Source organism: Oncorhynchus clarkii, chromosome 6 (genome assembly GCF_045791955.1).
Source record: "Oncorhynchus clarkii lewisi isolate Uvic-CL-2024 chromosome 6, UVic_Ocla_1.0, whole genome shotgun sequence".
NCBI classification, from domain to species: Eukaryota; Metazoa; Chordata; class Actinopteri; order Salmoniformes; family Salmonidae; genus Oncorhynchus; species Oncorhynchus clarkii.
The window spans coordinates 81,712,199-81,735,704 of NC_092152.1; the positions used below are offsets into that span (position 1 = coordinate 81,712,199).

The following is a 23,506-nucleotide window of genomic DNA, read 5'->3' on the forward strand; positions in this document are numbered from 1 at the left end:
GTAAGGTAGCGTGTCTGTGTGAGGGCAGCTTCCGTAGCTGTCGGCGCTGGATAGCGGTGAGTTGATTATCGGACAGTTTACCGACAAAATACATGTTTTAAATGTCTATTACCATTTAGTGAACGTATTTTGCTGAATAGAAGCTGCGATTCTGTGAAATAAAGACATAACTCTGATTTACAAACTGATGGTTAGGAAACTCGAACATGCAGATGGGGTTCTGTTTGTGAGTTGCCTTTGTTTTGCCCAGTCTTCAACCTTACAAAACGATTACAGCTTTGTTTATCTTTAGATTAGGGTTACACTAATGTATTTGAAATACAATATCCCAGCCTGACATCCTATTTGCATTCTAGAGAATACGGTCATCAGTCTGCAATGTGGATAGACACTTAGCTTTTAAATGACACACATGTAGACTATTCGTGACTAGAAAGTAGCAGACTATGACCTTCAAACGTAGGCTTTTATAAATCTATAATATTTGATTTGCATAAATATTGCATATAGCCCAGAGCTCTCCAACCCTGTTTCGGGAGAACTCCGTCCTGTAGGTTTTCGCTCCAACCCTAATTTAGCCAACTGATTCTAATAGTTGGCTGCTTAATAAACCAGGTTAGTTGCAACTGGGGTTGAAACAAAAACCTACAGGAGGGTAGCTCTCCGGGAACAGTGTTGGAGAGTCCTGATCCAGCCTAACAAAGATTTAGATCTATGTTTTATCATATCTGTTATGAAATCAGCCAAATGCATGTTGCAATCATGTTGTTCTAATCATCAGAAAGAATCCCTTTTGTCATCTTTCATCAATCTTTCATCTTGGCTATATTTTAAAGAGGCTGCTCAAAACCTCAAACCAAAAGTCCCCCCTTTCAGACCTCATGCCAACTAGTATTTTGTGATACATAAGCTAGTAAAGTTTTCTCTTTTTTTCTTTTCTCAACCTTTGCAAGGTTACCCTCACTGATGCCTGGACAGCCATTTGGTCAAGAACCTAAAATTACATGAAGTTAAATGCGTGCATGTGTAACATCACAACCTTCCTTATACCCCAGTTGATTAATCTTAAAGTGATTATTTGAACTATTGGACATTATGTTTATCATGTTCACAACCACTTTACTACTTAAAGATACTGTAGTAGGCAGCAAGCAGAGGGCCACATCAGCCAGCAAATGAGAGAAGTTTCTGGTCATGTGACCTTGGGGCAGAGCCATGGCGATGCCAGGACTTAATTAGTGAGGTGCAACGTCTACACATATAAATGCAGCCTAATGTGTAGAACTGACACAATTTCCTATTCTACATTACATTAAAAAAATCATGCCTGTGACAATACACTAATTTGCTGAGCAGGTGTGGGGTGGGTGGAAGGGGTTAAATCTAGCATGACGGGGGTGGGGTTGGGAGGAGTGGCTATGTTTCCAGTCGGTCACAGTTTGAACTGAAGTTTTGGGGATTGTAACATTAGTCTTCAAATTAGCCTTTGTCTTTGTCTCTCAGGCTGATTTCCTAATTAGACTCAGTGTTGTCAAAACAAGGAGCTGTTGGACAGTCTGATGAAGGAGACTAGTCTTTGTTAACCTCTGTCTCTCTCATACTGTGACTCCAGTCATCTCAGGTCAGGGTCTGACCCCTTGCAGAGGGAATACAGACTGAGTCTCAGCTAACTTTCCCTGTCACACAGACCCAATACTATAAAACAGAGGTACAGTAGCTCCTGGTAGAATTTGTCCTTAGACACCGATCTGGGATCAGTTAACCTTCCCAAATCGTAACCATACCCATTATGAGGGAAAACGTAAAACTTTGACCAGTGTCTATGGGGAAACTTCATCCTACTCCAGAGCTCTCTATGAGCACTGCAAGAGAAGAGGCGTGCCTCTCATAGGGAGCTGTATGTGTGGTGGGTTAAGATGAGAGACTTACAGCTCAGTAAGGATGCTGTTATGCTCTAGACTAGAAGTGATGGCCCAACTGCTCACTTTACAAAATGCTCTTAGCAGAGGCAGTCCTGTTGTTGTGACAGCGCTTTGAGGTAAACATGGGCTGACAGGAGACCGGGGGAATATAGCCAGGCCTTCTACTGACAACACAGGGCATTGTGCAAGACCCACAAGAGGTAGGCTGGATCTAAGAGACATCTAAAAATGAAAAGGATAAAATAATTGACTGTTTAATGTATAATAATAAGGGTATTACCCGGGGTTAGGATATAGTGTCCAGTTTCATCACCATTGAATATTAGGAGAGGACAATGTCACTGGGAAAATCAACCCTTATTATTATTATTATTTCCTTTTTTATCCCCTTTCTATCTTGTCTCATCGCTGCAACTCCCCACCGGGCTCGGGAGGCGAAGGTCGAGCCATGTGTCCTCCGATACATGACCTGCCAAACTGCGCTTCCTAACACCCGCCCGCCAGCCGCACCAATGTGTCGGAGGAAACACAGTTCAACTGACGACCGAGGTCAGCCTGCAGGCACCCGGCCCGCCATAAGGAGTCGCTAGAGCGCGATGAGCCAAGTAAAGCCCCCCTCCGGCTAAACCCTCCCCTAACGCGGACGACACTGGGCCAATTGTGCGCCGCCCTATGGGACTCCTGATCACGGCCGGTTGTGATACAGCCCGGAATCGAACCCGTGTCTGTAGTGACGCCTCTAGCACTGCGATGCATTGCCTTAGACCGCTGCTCCACCCGGGAGGCATAAATCAACCCATTTTGAAGTGAATAATTCCACCACGTCTAAATTCCCAATTTAACCCCAGGGCCTACTGTATGTGGCCTACTGTATGTGGCCTACTGTATGTGGCCTTACAGGTCAATGTGTGGCAGTAGTATCAACATGACTGCCAGTATTTCTAAAATAACATCTCTTTCCCTCCTTTTTGAATGTCATCCGTCCCTGTGTATTATTTATATTATATCAGTTTTATCCATCAGTGTATCTGATTGGGCCATATAATGCAGGCAGTCATAACATGTCAGCCTCTTCCGCTGTATATTGTTCTGGTTTCTCCAGTCTTATTCCGCTATAGCGCTAGCTGTGTGTCACTGGGAGAGGGAATAGAATGGCTGTGACTAGAGGGGAAGTCAGATCTCCATCAATGTACTCCATGTTTGTTTGAGTAGCATTGAAAAGAAAGTAATGTTCTTAGGGTACATGGACAATTAGTGGGGCTAGGGTTTTTCTTCAGGCCGTTGTATTTTTTGACTTTTTTCCAATAGCAATTTTTTCAAAATGTCTATATTTTTGGCTTTCTTTGAATTTTCAACAGCTGCCGAGTGAATCATTTATAATGACTAGTTCTATATTAGTGAATGTTTAGGCTATATTGCAAATCATGCGGGGGGGGGGGGGGGGGGGGGGGGGGGTGCTCTGTTGAAGTGTCTGAGTCATTGGCATGAACACTGACCTAATTGTGAAAGCAATACAAGACCCTGATAAGATCAGTCCACTCTCTCAACACCGACCCAGCACCGCACACACCAGCCAGCGGCCAATACAATAAAGATTAGTCACTAGTATTCTATTCCGTGTCATTGTATGGGGACATGGGCCCAGCAGCCCCAGACACGTCCGTTCAATTCAAAGCAGTCGTATTCATATCACTAGACTGTTATTTGCTCTGGGCTGACCCATTGATTGCTGGCTCTAAGCCTCTGACTCCTCAAATAGGCACCCTGCTCAGCTGTTTGGCGGCTGGGTTGCTGCTAGCAACAATGAAAAGAGCAATGTGGAGATCAGTCTGTTCAATCATCTCTGTGTTCGGGAACAGGGGAGAGGGGGGCTAGATGGCTACATTGTAAGGCTGTGACTTGTGATTTGTTTTGCATCTGTCACTCTCGGTCCCAGACAGGTGTCTGTTTCTAAAACAGTAGGATTAGCTCTGATTGTGCTGATAGTTGCACACAGATCCCTGGTCAGTCCCCCTTTAAAACTCACATTAAGATCAAATCGAGCTTTAGCACCCACCCTTCCACTGCCTTCTGCTGCCCAGAGAGGGGACATCAGAGGTGGGATTCATTCCCTCCCCATCTGGGGTCCACAGGGAGAAGCACCATCTCTGACATGGGGTCTGTAAGCCTCTTAGCCCTCCAGTGGCCCAGCCCTCTTTCAGCCCATGTTTTCCTAATGTAGGCTTGTAAAGAGAGCAAGGGCCTTGTAGACTGTTTGAATTGGGACTCCCTTTGTGCTCCTAATAGACTGGTCATGTTTGATAATGACTGCCTTCGTAGAGTGAAACCTTTTTCTCTGATTTTATTAGATCCCCATTAGAGACAGCTAGTCTTCCTGGGGTCTGACACATAGGACTAATGAAAATACATTACACACAAAAATACTTTACAATTGACATACATTTAAAACATTAACATAGACATTATAGACTTTTATATAAAACAACTTTTGGAGACCAGGGGCGGTGATTCCAAGGAGGAACCTACTGCAGTCCCTTGTGGATCAGTTGGTAGAGCATAGCGCTTGCAACGACAGGGTTGTGGGTTCGATTCCCACGGGGGACCAGTAGGAAAATGTATTATGTACTCACTACTGTAAGTCGCTCTGCAGAAGACCGTCTGCTAAATGACAAAAGATGTCAGCCAGCTGGTTCTGATATCCCTATTCTCTCTGTTAGAAGCCCCCTTCTTACTGACTGGTAATGACGATATAGGCCTTGGTCTATTTAGGCCTAGTTTAGGTTGTATGATTGTTATTAGTGTCACACACCATGTTGACTCTTGTATCCAGTCATACAGTTGACAAATTTAATTAAGTTGTATGTAAATTCTGCTGCTTGTGATTCCTGAACTGTTGTCTGAATGTTGTCCCCCAGTCAGTGATCATAGAGGTAAAAGACACCCAATGGGGTTTTTCTATTCACTGGTGGATTTGGGATCCCCTGTAGTTGCGCACCCGCTGTCACTGGGAGCCATGTGACTGTAGGAGGCCGGCGGGTGACTGTAGGAGGCCGGCGGGTGACTGTAGGAGGCCGGCGGCTCTGAGGGCCTGTGACTGTAGGAGGCCGGCGGGTGACTGTAGGAGGCCGGCGGGTGACTGTAGGAGGCCGGCGGCTCTGTGAGCCTGTAGGAGGCCGGCGGCTCTGTGAGCCTGTAGGAGGCCGGCGGCTCTGTGAGCCTGTAGGAGGCCGGCGGCTCTGGGAGCCATGTGACTGTAGGAGTCCAGCAGATGGTTCCACTCAGATGCTGCTACCACTCTTTGTTTTTCCAGGAACATATTTGGTGTGTAATCCTGGATTAACAGACAGAGATTTAGAGTTTAATGTCCAGCTGAATGTCAACAGCTACCCCAAAGACACAGGCAGGGTATTGTGGAGGAGATAGCCTAGTGGGGTTTGTCCTAGACCCACAGCCAGGGGGATCGGGGGGTAGAGATCCTATCAGATGTCTCTGGTGGTGTGTCCCAACTCATTCTCAATCCCAATTTGAGTTCCTTGTGTAATATAACACACACACCCCATGGGTGACAGAGACTGCCAGATAAAACCAGGTGGCTGCATGTGGCCTCTCTCTTGATATCAGTCACTGGCCGTGTGATCTTATTATGTTAAGACCATAATCCCTACCTATGATGAATGCACACCGGAATGGAGGGATGAAATGGAGAGATAATGAAGGATATAGGAGATTGTACACTGGTTTGGGGGATATGGCTGTGTGATGTTGAGTGGTTGTGATAGTCCTAAATGTTCTCTGATCCTTGATACTCCATGATAGGTGTTCAGAGGGCCCTCTGTACAGGCCCTTGATTTAGTCTGTTTTGGTGGGATTCAGTTCTACTCTAGGTCCCCAGTAGGACTGGACTGACCTGTGGGATTCAGTTCTACTCTAGGTCCCTAGTAGGACTGGACTGACCTGTGGGATTCAGTTCTATTCTAGGTTCCTAGTAGGACTGGAGTGACCTGTGGGATTCAGTTCTATTCTAGGTTCCTAGTAGGACTGGACTGACCTGTGGGATTCAGTTCTACTCTAGGTCCCTGGTAGGACTGGACTGACCTGTGGGATTCAGTTCTATTCTAGGTTCCTGGTAGGACTGGACTGACCTGTGGGATTCAGTTCTACTCTAGGTTCCTGGTAGGACTGGACTGACCTGTAGGACCAGGGGGCTGCTATGATCAGAGAAGTGCACACAAACTGGGTTCACTGCTGTTTGTCAGACCCTTTTTCTCTTTCCTCCAATAAGATCATATCTTCACAGTGACACACATTGAGAGACAATCACACACATTCACCACAGATTATTCCAGGACTCCTGGTGTAGAGGCAAAGCCATGGCAGGGTGGAGAGATGAAACATGACCAGGATGTAGGCATAGAGGCAGTGGTATATGCAGTAGGATGTAGGGATAGAGGCAGGGGTATATGCAGTAGGATGTAGGGATAGAGGCAGGGGTATATGCAGTAGGATGTAGGGATAGAGGCAGGGGTATATGCAGTAGGATGTAGGGATAGAGGCAGGGGTATATGCAGTAGGATGTAGGGATAGAGGCAGGGGTATATGCAGTAGGATGTAGGGATAGAGGCAGGGGTATATGCAGTAGGATGTAGGGATAGAGGCAGGGGTATATGCAGTAGGATGTAGCGATAGAGGCAGGGGTATATGCAGTAAGATGTAGGGATAGAGGCAGTGGTATATGCAGTAGGATGTAGCGATAGAGGCAGGGGTATATGCAGTAGGATGTAGGGATAGAGGCAGTGGTATATGCAGTAGGATGTAGCAACAGAGGCAGGGGTATATGCAGTAGGATGTAGGGATAGAGGCAGGGGTATATGCAGTAGGATGTAGGGATAGAGGCAGGGGTATATGCAGTAGGATGTAGGGATAGAGGCAGGGGTATATGCAGTAGGATGTAGGGATTAGAGGTCGACTGATTATGATTTTTCAACACAGATACCGATTATTGGAGGACCAAAAAAGCCGATGCCGATTAATCGGCCAATTTTTTTATTTACTGTTATTTATTTGTAGTAATGACAATCACATCAATACTGAATGAACACTTATTTTAACTTAATAAAATACATTTAAAAAATATACTTAGCCTCAAGTAAATAATGAAACATGTTTAATTTGGTTTAAATAATGCAAAAACGAAGTGTTGGAGAAGAAAGTAAAAGTGCAATACGTGCCATGTAAGAAAGCTAACGTTTCAGTTCCTTGCTCAGAACATGAGAACATATGAAAGCTAGTGATTCCTTTTAACATGAGTCTTCAATATTCCAAGGTAAGAAGTTTTAGGTTGTAGTTGTTATAGGACTATTTCCCTCCATACCATTTGTATTTCCTTAACCTTTGACTATTGGATGTTCTTATAGGCACTTTAGTATTGCCAGTGTAACAGTATAGCTTCCGTCCCTCTCCTCGCTCCACCCTGGGCTCGAACCAGCAACACAACGACAACAGCCACCATCGAAGCAACGTTAGCTATGCAGAGCAAGGGGAACAACTACTAGAAGGCTCAGGGGGCGTGACGTTTGAAACGCTATTAGCGCGCGCTAACTAGCTAGCCATTTCACTTCGGTTACACCAGCCTCATCTCGGGAGTTGATAGGCTTGAAGTCATAAACAGCGCAATGCTTGACGCACAACGAAGAGCTGCTGGCAAAACGCACGAAAGTGCTGTTTGAATGAATGTTTACGCGCCTGCTTCTGCCTACCACCGCTCAGTCAGATACTTAGATGCTTGTATGCTCAGTCAGATTATATGCAATGCAGGACACGCTAGATAATATCTAGTAATATCATCAACCATGTGTAGTTAACTAGTGATTTATGATTTATTGTTTTTTTATAAAGATAAGTTTAATGCTAGCTAGCAACTTACCTTGGCTTACTGCATTCGCGTAACAGGCAGTCTCCTTGTGGAGTGCAACAAGAGAGAGAGGCAGGTCGTTATTGCGTTGGACTAGTTAACTGTAAGGTTGTGAGATTGGGTCCCCCGAGCTAACAAGGTGAAAATCTGTCATTCTGCCCCTGAACAAGGCAGTTAACCCACTGTTCCTAGGCCGTTATTGAAAATAAGAATGTGTTCTTAACTGACTTGCCTAGTTAAATAAAGGTACAAAAATATATATTAAAAATAAATCGGCAAATCGGGCGCCCAAAAATACAGATTTCCGATTGTTATGAAAACTTGAAATCGGCCCTAATTAATCGGCCATTCCGATTAATCGGTCAACCTCTAGTAGGGATAGAGGCAGGGGTATATGCAGTAGGATGTAGGGATAGAGGCAGGGGTATATGCAGTAGGATGTAGGGATAGAGGCAGGGGTATATGCAGTAGGATGTAGGGATAGAGGCAGGGGTATATGCAGTAGGATGTAGGGATAGAGGCAGGGGTATATGAGCAGGATGTAGGGATAGAGGCAGGGGTATATGCAGTAGGATGTAGGGATAGAGGCAGGGGTATATGCAGTAGGATGTAGGGATAGAGGCAGGGGTATATGCAGTAGGCATGAAAGGTGGAGCAATATCAGCAACAGGATATGGATTCAGTTTGTATTTTGGGTGAGAGGTGGGAGAAGAGTATCGTGTGTGTGTGTGTGTGTTGAAAGGGACAGAGGGGTAATGGGATTAGGGTTAACGCCTTTCGCGGGCGCAGGGAGAGCCACCTGACACTCGGTCTGTTGGGGACCTGGGGATTGTGGGGGACGGGGTACAGGACGCGGGGGTCTAATCCATGTCCATCTTTGGGAAGTCATTCCCAGAGCTCTGAGGATTTAGGGCTTTGGTTTCCGCTCTGCTAGCTTTGGTTAATAATGTTATTGGTGGGATGTGAGACATGGAGAGAAAGAGGGATGAATAGAGAGAAAAAGAGGAATTCCTTACCCTGTGGTGGTCTTGCAGGACAGAGTCCTAAGCTAAAAGCATGGTGTCTGAATATAGCCAGGTGTGATATGATCTATAATGTAGCCTACACCTCTAAACCCTCCCCAGAACACATACACCTCTAAACCCTCCCCAGAACACATACACCTCTAAACACTCCCCAGAACACATACACCTCTAAACCCTCCCCAGAACACATACACCTCTAAACCCTCCCCAGAACACATACACCTCTAAACCCTCCCCAGAACACATACACCTCTAAACCCTCCCCAGAACACATACACCTCTAAACACTCCCCAGAACACATACACCTCTAAACCCTCCCCAGAACACATACACCTCTAAACCCTCCCCAGAACACATACACCTCTAAACACTCCCCAGAACACATACACCTCTAAACACTCCCCAGAACACATACACCTCTAAACCCTCCCCAGAACACATACACCTCTAAACCCTCCCCAGAACACATACACCTCTAAACCCTCCCCAGAACACATACACCTCTAAACCCTCCCCAGAACACATACACCTCTAAACACTCCCCAGAACACATACACCTCTAAACACTCCCCAGAACACATACACCTCTAAACCCTCCCCAGAACACATACACCTCTAAACCCTCCCCAGAACACATACACCTCTAAACACTCCCCAGAACACATACACCTCTAAACCCTCCCCAGAACACATACACCTCTAAACCCTCCCCAGAACACATACACCTCTAAACCCTCCCCAGAACACATACATCTCTAAACCCTCCCCAGAACACATACACCTCTAAACCTTCCCCAGAACACATACACCTCTAAACCCTCCCCAGAACACATACACCTCTAAACCCTCCCCAGAACACATACACCTCTAAACCCTCCCCAGAACACATACACCTCTAAACCCTCCCCAGAACACATAGTCTACTGGCTGTGTAGCCTACTTTGTAATCCCTCCATCAGGATGAACACTACCATTCAACAGTTTGGGGTCACTAAGAAATGTCCTTGTTTTGTAATTGAAAGAAAAGCACATTTTTTTTTGTCCATTAAAATAACATCAAATTGATCATAAATGCAGTGTAGACATTGTTAATGTTGTAAATGACTATTGTAGCTGGAAACGGCAGATTTTTATGGAATATCTACATAGGTGTACAGAGGCCCATTATCAGCAACCATCACTCCTGTGTTCCAATGGCACGTTGTGTTAGCTAATCCAAGTTTATCATTTTAAAAGGCTAATTGAACATTAGAAAACCATTTTGCAATTGTTAGCACAGCTGAAAACTATTGTTCTGATTAAATAAGCAATAAAACTGGCCCTCTTTAGACTAGTTGAGCATCTGTGCCTTTCAGCATAGAAAGAAATGTGCTTTTCTTTCAAAAACAAGGACATTTCTTAGCGACCCCAGACTGTTGAACGGTATGTGGAAGTCATTCTCACCAGGGCTAGATCGGGGAAACATTAGATGTATTATCTCTACCATACCTTTTATCATGCAGTTGTTGTTTCCTTTGAAATGTCCCTTACGTTGGAAAAAAAGGGTATTTCAGTTTTTTTTGCGTGTGTGTAAAGATTGAGTCACTCTCTCCCCATCCGGCAGGTTGCGTTCTGAGTAAAAGTCAATACCCTGAGTGGTGCTGCGGTGTTTGTTCAGACGACACACTGTTATCTCTGTGTGTGTGTGTGTGTGTGTGTGTGTGTGTGTGTGTGTGTGGCAGTCAACAAAGACTACGCGTTCCATTTCCATGGCTCCCACAGAACTGGATAACTGTCCTGAAGACCCTGGTCAGCATGGCTGATGCAGGGAGGGTAGTGTTAGGGACTGATGCTGGTATGAAGCTGTACTGTAGACCCTGGTCAACATGGTTGATGCAGGGAGGGCAGTGTTAGGGACTGATGCTGGTATGAAGCTGTACTGTAGACCCTGGTCAGCATGGCTGATGCAGGGAGGGCAGTGTTAGGGACTGATGAAGTGTTAGGGACTGATGCTGGTATGAAGCTGTACTGTAGACCCTGGTCAACATGGTTGATGCAGGGAGGGCAGTGTTAGGGACTGATGCTGGTATGAAGCTGTACTGTAGACCCTGGTGCAGTGTTAGGGACTGATGCAGTGTTAGGGACTGATGCTGGTATGAAGCTGTACTGTAGACCCTGGTGCAGTGTTAGGGACTGATGCAGTGTTAGGGACTGATGCTGGTATGAAGCTGTACTGTAGACCCTGGTCAGCATGGTTGATGCAGGGAGGGCAGTGTTGGGGACTGATGCTGGTATGAAGCTGTCCTGAAGACCCTGGTCAGCATGGTTGATGCAGGGAGGGTAGTGTTAGGGACTGATGCTGGTATGAAGCTGTACTGTAGACCCTGGTCAACATGGTTGATGCAGGGAGGGCAGTGTTAGGGACTGATGCTGGTATGAAGCTGTCCTGAAGACCCTGGTCAACATGGTTGATGCAGGGAGGGCAGTGTTAGGGACTGATGCTGGTATGAACCTGTCCTGAAGACCCTGGTCAACATGGTTGATGCAGGGAGGGCAGTGTTAGGGACTGATGCTGGTATGAAGCTGTCCTGAAGACCCTGGTCAACATGGTTGATGCAGGGAGGGCAGTGTTGGGGACTGATGCTAGTATGCAGCGGTACTGTAGACCCTGGTCAGCATGGCTGGTGCAGGGAGGGCAGTGTTGGGGACTGATGCTAGTATGCAGCGGTACTGTAGACCCTGGTCAGCATGGCTGATGCAGGGAGGGCAGTGTTAGGGACTGATGCTAGTATGAAGCTGTACTGTAGACCCTGGTCAACATGGCTGATGCAGTGTTAGGGACTGATTCTAGTATGAAGCTGTACTGTAGACCCTGGTCAGCATGGCTGATGCAATGATAGGGACTGATGCTAGTATGAAGCTGTACTGTAGACCCTGGTCAACATGGCTGATGCAGTGTTAGAGACTGATGCTGGTATGAAGCTATACTGAAGACCCTGGTCAACATGGTTGATGCAGGGAGGGCAGTGTTAGGGACTGATGCTGGTATGAAGCTGTACTGTAGACCCTGGTCAGCATGGCTGATGCAGTAACAGGGACTGATGCTGGTATGAAGCTGTACTGAAGACCCCGGTCAGCATGGTTGATGCAGTAACAGGGACTGATGCTGGTATGAAGCTGTCCTGAAGACCCTGGTCAACATGGTTGATGCAGGGAGGGCAGTGTTGGGCACTGATGCTAGTATGCAGCGTTACTGTAGACCCTAGTCAGCATGGCTGGTGCAGGGAGGGCAGTGTTGGGGACTGATGCTAGTATGCAGCGGTACTGTAGACCCTGGTCAGCATGGCTGATGCAGGGAGGGCAGTGTTAGGGACTGATGCTAGTATGAAGCTGTACTGTAGACCCTGGTCAACATGGCTGATGCAGTGATAGGGACTGATTCTAGTATGAAGCTGTACTGTAGACCCTGGTCAGCATGGCTGATGCAGTGATAGGGACTGATGCTAGTATGAAGCTGTACTGTAGACCGTGGTCAACATGGCTGATGCAGTGATAGGGACTGATGCTAGTATGAAGCTGTACTGTAGACCCTGGTCAACATGGCTGATGCAGTGTTAGGGACTGATGCTGGTATGAAGCTGTACTGAAGACCCTGGTCAACATGGTTGATGCAGGGAGGGCAGTGTTAGGGACTGATGCTGGTATGAAGCTGTACTGTAGACCCTGGTCAACATGGCTGATGCAGTAACAGGGACTGATGCTGGTATGAAGCTGTACTGAAGACCCCGGTCAGCATGGTTGATGCAGTAACAGGGACTGATGCTGGTATGAAGCTGTCCTGAAGACCCTGGTCAACATGGTTGATGCAGGGAGGGCAGTGTTGGGCACTGATGCTAGTATGCAGCGTTACTGTAGACCCTAGTCAGCATGGCTGGTGCAGGGAGGGCAGTGTTGGGGACTGATTCTAGTATGCAGCGGTACTGTAGACCCTGGTCAGCATGGCTGATGCAGGGAGGGCAGTGTTAGGGACTGATGCTAGTATGAAGCTGTACTGTAGACCCTGGTCAACATGGCTGATGCAGTGATAGGGACTGATTCTAGTATGAAGCTGTACTGTAGACCCTGGTCAGCATGGCTGATGCAGTGTTAGGGACTGATGCTAGTATGAAGCTGTACTGTAGACCCTGGTCAACATGGCTGATGCAGTGATAGGGACTGATGCTAGTATGAAGCTGTACTGTAGACCCTGGTCAACATGGCTGATGCAGTGTTAGGGACTGATGCTGGTATGAAGCTGTACTGAAGACCCTGGTCAACATGGTTGATGCAGGGAGGGCAGTGTTAGGGACTGATGCTGGTATGAAGCTGTACTGTAGACCCTGGTCAGCATGGCTGATGCAGTAACAGGGACTGATGCTGGTATGAAGCTGTACTGAAGACCCCGGTCAGCATGGTTGATGCAGTAACAGGGACTGATGCTGGTATGAAGCTGTACTGAAGACCCTGGTCAGCATGGTTGATGCAGGGAGGGCAGTGTTAGGGACTGATGCTAGTATGAAGCTGCTAGGCTGGTATGTTTGTCCGTCCCCTGCAAGGTGTCGATTGGCCAATATCACACAGGGTCAAAGGTTAGGCTGGTTCTGTGGTGTCAACGGGCTGTAGAGCCCCTGAGAATGAAACACCAGGGAGTGTGACACTAGTCTGCACTGCACACTACTCCTAGAGCTGCTAATAGACTAGCTGCTGTGACAGCTCACCCCTCACCGTCTGTCCCCTGAATGAAGCGCTGTAATGATGTGTGTTGTGTTTGTGTAGGTGGTGAGATGTTCCGCAGTGCGCTGGGGAAGACCCTGGGCTTCGTGGGATACACCATCCAGTACGGCTGCGTCGCCCACTGTGCCTTTGAGTACATCGGAGAGTTTGTTGCGGTGTGTAGGATACTTTTCTCTCTGTGGCCATGGTCTGTGAACTCCCGAGTAACAACTTCAATGTCTGTGAATTTACCCACAGTGCTCTGGTCCTTCTATGGAGCCCACCATCACAAGCCACGACGTTGTCTTCTCAGAACGGTTGAGTCGCCATCTCTGCAGAATCGAGAAGTGAGTTTTAGTTTTCAACTTGAAATTCTCAAAGTTGGTAAAGTAAAACGTAGTTTACCCTGAGTGGTGTCTTTTTGCTCCGTAACCCCTTGATGTTCTCCCTGATACAGTGCCTTGCGAAAGTATTCGGCCCCCTTGAACTTTGCGACCTTTTGCCACATTTCAGGCTTCAAACATAAAGATATAAAACTGTATTTTTTTGTGAAGAATCAACAACAAGTGGGACACAATCATGAAGTGGAACGACATTTATTGGATATTTCAAACTTTTTTAACAAATCAAAAACTGAAAAATTGGGCGTGCAAAATTATTCAGCCCCCTTAAGTTAATACTTTGTAGCGCCACCTTTTGCTGCGATTACAGCTGTAAGTCGCTTGGGGTATGTCTCTATCAGTTTTGCACATCGAGAGACTGACATTTTTTCCCATTCCTCCTTGCAAAACAGCTCGAGCTCAGTGAGGTTGGATGGAGAGCATTTGTGAACAGCAGTTTTCAGTTCTTTCCACAGATTCTCGATTGGATTCAGGTCTGGACTTTGACTTGGCCATTCTAACACCTGGATATGTTTATTTTTTAACCATTCCATTGTAGATTTTGCTTTATGTTTTGGATCATTGTCTTGTTGGAAGACAAATCTCCGTCCCAGTCTCAGGTCTTTTGCAGACTCCATCAGGTTTTCTTCCAGAATGGTCCTGTATTTGGCTCCATCCATCTTCCCATCAATTTTAACCATCTTCCCTGTCCCTGCTGAAGAAAAGCAGGCCCAAACCATGATGCTGCCACCACCATGTTTGACAGTGGGGATGGTGTGTTCAGCTGTGTTGCTTTTACGCCAAACATAACGTTTTGCATTGTTGCCAAAAAGTTCAATTTTGGTTTCATCTGACCAGAGCACCTTCCACATGTTTGGTGTGTCTCCCAGGTGGCTTGTGGCAAACTTTAAACAACACTTTTTATGGATATCTTAAAGAAATGGCTTTCTTCTTGCCACTCTTCAATAAAGGCCAGATTTGTGCAATATACGACTGATTGTTGTCCTATGGACAGAGTCTCCCACCTCAGCTGTAGATCTCTGCAGTTCATCCAGAGTGATCATGAGCCTCTTGGCTGCATCTCTGATCAGTCTTCTCCTTGTATGAGCTGAAAGTTTAGAGGGACGGCCAGGTCTTGGTAAATTTGCAGTGGTCTGATACTCCTTCCATTTCAATATTATCGCTTGCACAGTGCTCCTTGGGATGTTTAAAGCTTGGGAAATCTTTTTGTATCCAAATCCGGCTCTAAACTTCTTCACAACAGTATCTCGGACCTGCCTGGTGTGTTCCTTGTTCTTCATGACGCTCTCTGCGCTTTTAACGGACCTCTGAGACTATCACAGTGCAGGTGCATTTATACGGAGACTTGATTACACACAGGTGGATTGTATTTATCATCATTAGTCATTTAGGTCAACATTGGATCATTCAGAGATCCTCACTGAACTTCTGGAGAGAGTTTGCTGCACTGAAAGTAAAGGGGCTGAATAATTTTGCACGCCCAATTTTTCAGTTTTTGATTTGTTAAAAAAGTTTGAAATATCCAATAAATGTCGTTCCACTTCATGATTGTGTCCCACTTGTTGTTGATTCTTCACAAAAAAATACAGTTTTATATATTTATGTTTGAAGCCTGAAATGTGGCAAAAGGTCGCAAAGTTCAAGGGGCCAAATACTTTCGCAAGGCACTGTATCTGTGAATGACATCACACCCCATGGATCCTGTCTTCTCTGTCTGCAGTGGTGATATAGTCATCGCTAAGAGTCCATTTGATCCACATATGAACATCTGTAAAAGAGTCATCGGTTTGGAGGGAGACAAAGTCTGCACCAGTGGCCCCTCGGATATCTTCAAGACCCACCAATACGTAAGTATTCATCAACAGTCATGTCCCAGGACTCTCAGCCACATGTAAAGTATTCATCAAGAGTCATGTCCCAGGACTCTCAGCCACACGTAAAGTATTCATCAACAGTCATGTCCCAGGACTCTCAGCCACACGTAAAGTATTCATCAACAGTCATGCCCCAGGACTCTCAGCCACACGTAAAGTATTCATCAACAGTCGTGTCCCAGGACTCTCAGCCACACATAAAGTATTCATCAACAGTCGTGTCCCAGGACTCTCAGCCACATGTAAAGTATTCATCAACAGTCATGCCCCAGGACTCTCAGCCACACGTAAAGTATTCATCAACAGTCATGCCCCAGGACTCTCAGCCACATGTAAAGTATTCATCAACAGTCATGCCCCAGGACTCTCAGCCACATGTAAAGTATTCATCAACAGTCATGCCCCAGGACTCTCAGCCACATGTAAAGTATTCATCAACAGTCATGTCCCAGGACTCTCAGCCACATGTAAAGTATTCATCAACAGTCATGTCCCAGGACTCTCAGCCACACGTAAAGTATTCCACACGACTCTCAGCCACAAAGTATTCATCAACAGTCATGCCCCAGAACTCTCAGCCACATGTAAAGTATTCATCAACAGTCATGCCCCAGGACTCTCAGCCACACGTAAAGTATTCATCAACAGTCATGCCCCAGGACTCTCAGCCACATGTAAAGTATTCATCAACAGTCATGCTCCAGGACTCTCAGCCACATGTAAAGTATTCTACCTTTAGTTTACCAGGTAAGAGTATTGAGAGCACATTTACAACAACAACCTGGAGAAGACTTTGACGAGGGCTTGAAATGAGCCAGTAAAGCAATACATTCTGGATGAACGATTAAGCCTTGTCAAGACACTTCATGTTGTGTTTCAGATAGTCTCTCATTTCAGTCAATCATCTTCATAAGTAGCCAAACCCCTGTGTCTTCAACTCAACCCAGTGTGTTCTGGGTGTTTAGATTCCAGACCAGGGACATCCATCTTGTGTCGTCAGTCCAAATATCATCTTTTGACAGCGACTGCATTTCCTCAGAGCCGTGGTTGTGGTGGAACCACTGTCATTGCATTCTTATTACTGCTCTCCCCGGCCACGCCGCCCTCAGCCACCGCTCAGCCTGCCAATCTCTCTGAAGCCTGTTAGAGTTAGTGCCAACCGAGTGGACAGGTTGATGGGTGGGCTGAGGTGTTTGTGTTGTGTGTGTACACACACTCTCACATGAACAGTGGACGTATAGGTGAATGTAACCACACACAGGATGTGCTGGTGTCATCCAGGAAATGAAAGAAACTAATTTTCCTCTGGGAACAGGTTTCATCTCTACACACAGGCAGTAAAGCTATATTGAACAGGTTACTGCAGAACAGGTTTAATCTCTACACATGTCTTGGTCAAAGGTCTCAGCCAGTACTCTCTTAATTGGATCACTCTATTGGCGCAGAAAATGCAGACATGTTGTGTATTCAAGTTTTAAAACGTATTCTAATGTTTGTTATTCACACTTTAAAATGTCAGACTTGATTTACCCTTATGTAAAATGTATCAACCCCTACAAAAATGTCCATGCATTTTAATCCACATAATATCCACATTTCCTGTTACTGCAGGATTATTTCCCTGCCGTGAGAAACTGGTCAAATTAAGGTGGCAGATCGGTACCTCTGAAATGTGTCTCAGTGCAAGACATAGGTCAACAATGAATAAGACCAGACCAATCTCTGTAGGGTTTCCCCCGTCAAAACACACACCAAAATGTCTGTCAACACAGTTGGTTGTGGTGTTAATGAAATAGAAGCCTTGTGTGACATAAAGCATCCCACCATGCATGTTTTTGTTTGTGTGCTATACGAGAGCCTGTCCTCACCTCCTCTTTCTTCTGACGGGCTGGCAGGTTCTTTCCTCCCACATTGATGATGAGGAGATGGACAAATTGGCTTGTCACCTCTTAGGAGTCTTTCCTACAGTATGTCTGCTGCATTGTCACAACAAAGACATTTGATCCATGATGTGATGGTGGGTGTCTTTGAGAGAGACGGAGGGGGAGAGAGAGCCTTCAGAGTCTAAAGCTATTCCCTCCATGTTAGACAAAACACTGTACCTCAATGATATTAGTCTAATGATTAGAGCAGGGTGAGGCCTTAAACAGCACGCTACCTCAATCATGTTATCTTAATGAGGCAGGGTGAGGCCTTAAACAACACTCTACCTCAATCATGTTATCTTAATGAGTGAAGCAGGGTGAGGCCTTAAACAGCACTACCTCAATCATGTTATCTTAATGAGTGAAGCAGGGTGAGGCCTTAAACAGCACTACCTCAATCATGTTATCTTAATGAGTGACTCAGGGTGAGGCCAGACCAGGCTGTTGAACGGCAGACTTCACTATCCAGGTGAGCTCAGCTTTCCCACCTTGACACGTCTCTGACAGGTACGCATAGCCTCGCCCCCACCCCTTCAACCACCCAACCACAGAACAGGTTCCCATCACTCCCTCTGAGTCCCATCACAACACAGCCGCCAGGTTGAGCTGAGATATGCCACTCAACCCTAAACCCTAGCTGGGCACAAAGTCTGACTGGATGACTGGGCTGGCTGGAAGTGTGTTGTGGAAAGTAACAATGTCTGTTGATTATGGTTTGGCTGAACGCTCTCATTCTGTTCTGGTGACTCAGTGTAGGGAGTTGGGAGAGGGCATGTCAGACTCGGGGCTTAGTGTCATGGAGAAGTAGGTAAACAGTTCAGGAGGAGTGTTTGCTTCTCTGCCTGTCAATCATGCAGGTGCTTATCCTTGACATCCTCTCTACCTTCACTCAACACTGGTGTGTGATCCATAAATTAGTTTTCAGAGACTGCTGTAGTTATGATGGCCTGCGGTGAGCTTGCAGGTGTTTAATCAGAGAAGAAGAGTTCCACCAACTATGACGGGGGACAGAATTTGAACATGTCGTTCCAATACCTCCAGTATCATACCCCGAGGTAATAACCAGATCCATTTGAACATGTCTACCTTGTTCCGATACCTCCAGTATCATACCCCGAGGTAATAACCAGATCCATTTGAACATGTCTACCTCGTTCCAATACCTCCAGTATCATACCCCTAGGTAGTAACCAGATCCATTTGAACATGTCTACCTCGTTCCAATACCTCCGGTATCATACCCCTAGGTAATAACCAGATCCATTTGAACATGTCTACCTCGTTCCAATACCTCCAGTATCATACCCCTAGGTAATAACCAGATCCATTTGAACATGTCTACCTCGTTCCAATACCTCCAGTATCATACCCCGAGGTAATAACCAGATCCATTTGAACATGTCTACCTCGTTCCAATACCTCCAGTATCATACCCCGAGGTAATAACCAGATCCATTTGAACATTTCTACCTCGTTCCAATACCTCCAGTATCATACCCCGAGGTAATAACCAGATCCATTTGAACATTTCTACCTCGTTCCAATACCTCCAGTATCATACCCTGAGGTAATAACCAGATCCATTTGAACATGTCTACCTCGTTCCGATACCTCCAGTATCATACCCCTAGGTAATAACCAGATCCAGTTGAACATCCGGTGCAGGTAAAATTAAAGGAGAGGTTAGTTCTACCCTCTGGTTAAGTTAGGGTTCAAAGAGGAGAACGTCAGGGACATCCGTTTCTACAAATGATAGAGTCTGGCCTCTCTTTACACCATCCCAGTCATAATAAAGTGTACGTTCCTGACATGTGTTAACCTGCAAGGTGATGTGTGAACCCTCGGTCTTTCACCACATCATAACATACTGCAATAATAATATATGTCATTTAGCAGACGCTTTTATCCAAAGCGGCTTACAGTCATGCATTCATACATTTTAACGTATGGGTGTCCCAGGGAATTGAACCCACAACCCTGGCTGTGCCAGCACCATGCTCTACCAACTGAGCCATACATGGCAGATCAACTTTTAACAGGCCTTTTAACAATAACCAATGAATTATAAATCTGACTATAGATTTCAGAGGAGTAACTTTGCGATGCCCTGTCTGTGGCTAGAGACTCCGTGTGGAATGTTCTCTACAGGGTCATTAGTGTGATGCTCCGAATCAATCAGAGCTTTGGTGTTTGTGTGTCTGTGTATTTGTTGATCACTCTTGATTGACCCGCAGCAGATCGATCTAAATTGATTGACCTTGTTAGTAGTGGACAGAATGGAGTCTAGATCCTGAATAGAGTTGACCTATACCTTGATGCTGGATTAGTTAGGTAGTTCCTCCAAACCTTCACTCCGTGGGCCCTAAGCTTTAACCACCACTAATGTATCCTACCTAGTGTTTGCTAAACTCTGAGGCAGTGTAATGGACTCTGATTAGACCTTCTGCTAGCCTAAAAAGCACTTTCAATAACGACATTGTCATGTGTTTCTATGGAGACTTGAACCCGCTTTGAATCCAGAAGTAGTCTGAACCTGTGTTCAAGCAGCCGCCCCTTTTGTGTCTCCTAAAACATAGATGAGCGTGCCTACCGACAGGGTCGTGTTGATGATATCACACGCCTGACCTTTCTGAGCAGGACAAAGGCAGTGAGTCAGTATAAGATGGAGGCTGAGGCTGGAGCATAGCAAGGGCTTATGGTCCAGCAGATGACAAATGGCGACGGCGTTCCTCTCTGGTCCCCGTGTGCTTGGGAGCGGCCATATGTTGCCATGCTACTGAGGGGTAATGGTGGGAATGCAGCAGGCTGACATATGCTTCTCAGATGACTCCTTTAATGACATTGGTTTGTGTCGTCGTTGTTCTCGGGGGCCGAGTTGTTTACCTCGTGTTAGGTCAATATGTCACTGCATCACGATTAGTGTCAGCTCATCTGGCTCATCTATGGAATATGAAACGCAACACAATGCATAGGTTAATACTGCATAATGATTCTGGATGTTGGGACGATTGCGATACGATGGACGCGCACAATTGGAATCAAGACATCAGTGGTTGCGTCTCCCCCCTCCCACCCTCTGATAATGTTCTCATCTGATTTCATCTCCCTCTCCTTTTCTCCCCAAGACTTTGTTCATTAAAAAGTTAGGCAACACAAACACAGTTGCAGATTGTGATGCCCATTATGACAATATAATGTGTTGTTCATCCTGTCTTCACATATAGGAGGGACGAGGAACTTAATTAGGGCCTTGACAAGATTACTCTAGTAAAGTGATGAAATGAATCATAATTGGTGTCACTGTGGATTAGCGCTCGCTCCGATTGGCCACCCCACTGGCAGCTCGGGCCTCACTAGTGGAGACCAGTGGACGAATCTGACTGAAAATCTTCAGCCCTGGCCCCTCTCTCTCTCTCCCCCTCTAGATCTCCCTTGGTAAGAGGGGGTTAGATCTCAGCCAACAGCCTAATGGCCCCTTTTGAAGTCCCAATAAATCCCCCTGACCCTGCCCCCGTTACACATGACCCCTTGCTCCTATGACCGTCCGGGGCTAAAGGAGGACAGACCAGGGGTTGACGTTAAGTTGGGGTGAGGGAAGGTAGGGGGGGATGTTCAGTTGGGCGAGGCGGCTGAGGTGGGCTCTCTTTACATAATGGTGGGTGGAGGGTGCTGGCGCTGTATTGTCTCACTCCTTCATGTAAACAAAGTTTAAAAGCCAGGTCAGGGAATGGTGTTGTTTACAGTATAACTGGCTGTTGCAGTCGTCGTGGAACAAATTCAATATTTTCTATCGTTGTGTTTTTTCCTGTGTCTTGCTGTGGGTGTGTGTCTTGCTGTGGGTGTGTGTCTTGCTGTGGGTGTGTGTCTTGCTGTGGGTGTGTGTCTTGCTGTGGGTGTGTGTCCTGCCGTGGGGGTGTGTCTAGGTTCCAAAAGGGCACGTGTGGCTGGAAGGGGATAATCTTAGGAATTCCACAGACTCCAGGAGCTACGGCCCAGTTCCCTATGCCCTGATTCGAGGCCGTGTCTGCTTAAAAGTAAGGAGGGGAACATCGCCGGACCCATCTCACATTCATTTGAACCTTTAGAGTTAGTATAATGGTCTGTATAAAGAGTTAGTAGAATGCTCTGGTCTGTATAAAGAGTTATTAGAATACTCTGGTCTGTATAAAGAGTTAGTAGAATGCTCTGGTCTCTGTAAAGAGTTAGTAGAATGCTCTGGTCTGTGTAAAGAGTTAGTAGAATGCTCTGGTCTGTGTAAAGAGTTAGTAGAATGCTCTGGTCTGTGTAAAGAGTTAGTAGAATGCTCTGGTCTGTATAAAGAGTTAGTTTAATGGTCTGTATAAAGAGTTAGTTTAATGGTCTGTATAAAGAGTTAGTTTAATGGTCTGTATAAAGAGTTAGTTTAATGGTCTGGTCTCTGTAAAGAGTTAGTAGAATGCTCTGGTCTGTATAAAGAGTTTGTATAATGTTCTCGTCTGTATAAAGAGTTAGTAGAATGCTCTGGTCTGTGTAAAGAGTTAGTAGAATGCTCTGGTCTGTGTAAATAGTTAGTAGAATGCTCTGGTCTGTGTAAATAGTTAGTAGAATGCTCTGGTCTGTGTAAATAGTTAGTAGAATGCTCTGGTCTGTATAGAGAGATCTGTGCCACGTTTCCGATATCACAGCCTCCTTTTGACTTTGCCCATGGCCATGGTTAAATATGAAATGCCTTGCACTGAAATTGATTGTAGGTTTACTGTTGCTTTGCCTGTATTCAAAATATTCCTTATTCCCCATTCTGTGGCAAGTTGAGTAAATGCAAACACTCAAACAAGTTGGAAGTTCAAGACAGATCTGTCTCGTAGACCAAGGCCTGGGCAACCTATTGTCTAGCTGTCCATTCTGCTGTGTTATCATGTCACTGGATGTCATAGCAACCATGACCCTGGAAACAGGTCAGACAACCTTCTGTCCGTTTGACTGGACAGCAGCCGTCCACTGGGGGCCCAATGACGAGACCTGACGACAGTTTTATGAAGTCGCATACATCATTTATATCCACGTTACCAAGCGTATCCAGGAAGTGAGGATGTTGGAATAGTCATGATAAACACATTATGTAATGGATAAATGTTGTTTGTTCTTCTTTTATGAGAGCCCTAGTACCCTTTTAACCCAACGTCTTCTGTCTTCTCCTTCTCCTTTGTTTGTTTTGGTGTTTTTCTCTCTTTCCAGCTCTGGCCTCTACATCATGTTGGTGCCCTCAACCAAAGTCCCACAGGACGAGTCGTAAGAAGGAGTGACTGAGTCTACTGATCTGTGTACATGCATCATTTTGTTATATTTTCTAATTAAAGGCATATTTATCTTGAAGAATTTTGTCTCTCTCAATTTGACTGACAATTTGAGTTCATTTGGGTTGAATTGTAGGGTGTGTTTGAGTTAAATGTGAAAATCCATGGATAGTTGGATCTGCAGGTTGATAACGTGCCAGGCATAGTAATCTGGGGCTTCCAGTGTGTTGGCAGGAGCAGCACCCTGCTCTGTAGGAACAGCGTCACGTGAGGAGGGAGTTAAACTGTGCCTCTCTGGAGCTGCTAGTGGTAGAGGAGGGGAGGTGTGATTTTGGACTAACAGAAGAACTCATCTCTGACCCAGCTAACTCAACAGATTACAGTGAATAGCTGAAATCCAGCATCCAAGAGGTAGAGGCCATTCATTTTAAATCAGTTGTATT

The 23,506-nt window shown here is 45.9% G+C and overlaps 1 protein-coding gene across 1 annotated transcript; it reads left to right on the top strand.

Annotated features, from left to right (window-relative positions):
• Positions 1 to 6: 6 nt before the first annotated feature.
• On the top strand, positions 7 to 23,142 carry LOC139411722 (inner mitochondrial membrane peptidase subunit 1). The gene is made up of 6 exons (XM_071158394.1): positions 7 to 56; positions 13,654 to 13,766; positions 13,849 to 13,937; positions 15,712 to 15,838; positions 21,714 to 21,824; positions 23,005 to 23,142. The coding sequence occupies exons 2-6, from the start codon at positions 13,662 to 13,664 to the stop codon at positions 23,074 to 23,076; spliced, it is 504 nt and encodes a 167-aa protein (XP_071014495.1). The 5' UTR covers positions 7 to 56; positions 13,654 to 13,661; the 3' UTR covers positions 23,077 to 23,142.
• The last annotated feature ends 364 nt before the right edge of the window (positions 23,143 to 23,506 follow it).

What these genes read in the sequence shown, in the direction of transcription:
- LOC139411722 (XM_071158394.1), top strand. Translation starts at nt 13,662, where the DNA reads ATGTTCCGCAGTGCGCTGGGGAAGACCCTGGGCTTCGTGGGATACACC. An exon ending in ACATCGGAGAGTTTGTTGCG is followed by an intron (nt 13,767 to 13,848) that starts GTGTGTAGGATA and finishes ATTTACCCACAG; the next exon opens with TGCTCTGGTCCTTCTATGGA. An exon ending in GAGGCCGTGTCTGCTTAAAA is followed by an intron (nt 21,825 to 23,004) that starts GTAAGGAGGGGA and finishes CTCTCTTTCCAG; the next exon opens with CTCTGGCCTCTACATCATGT.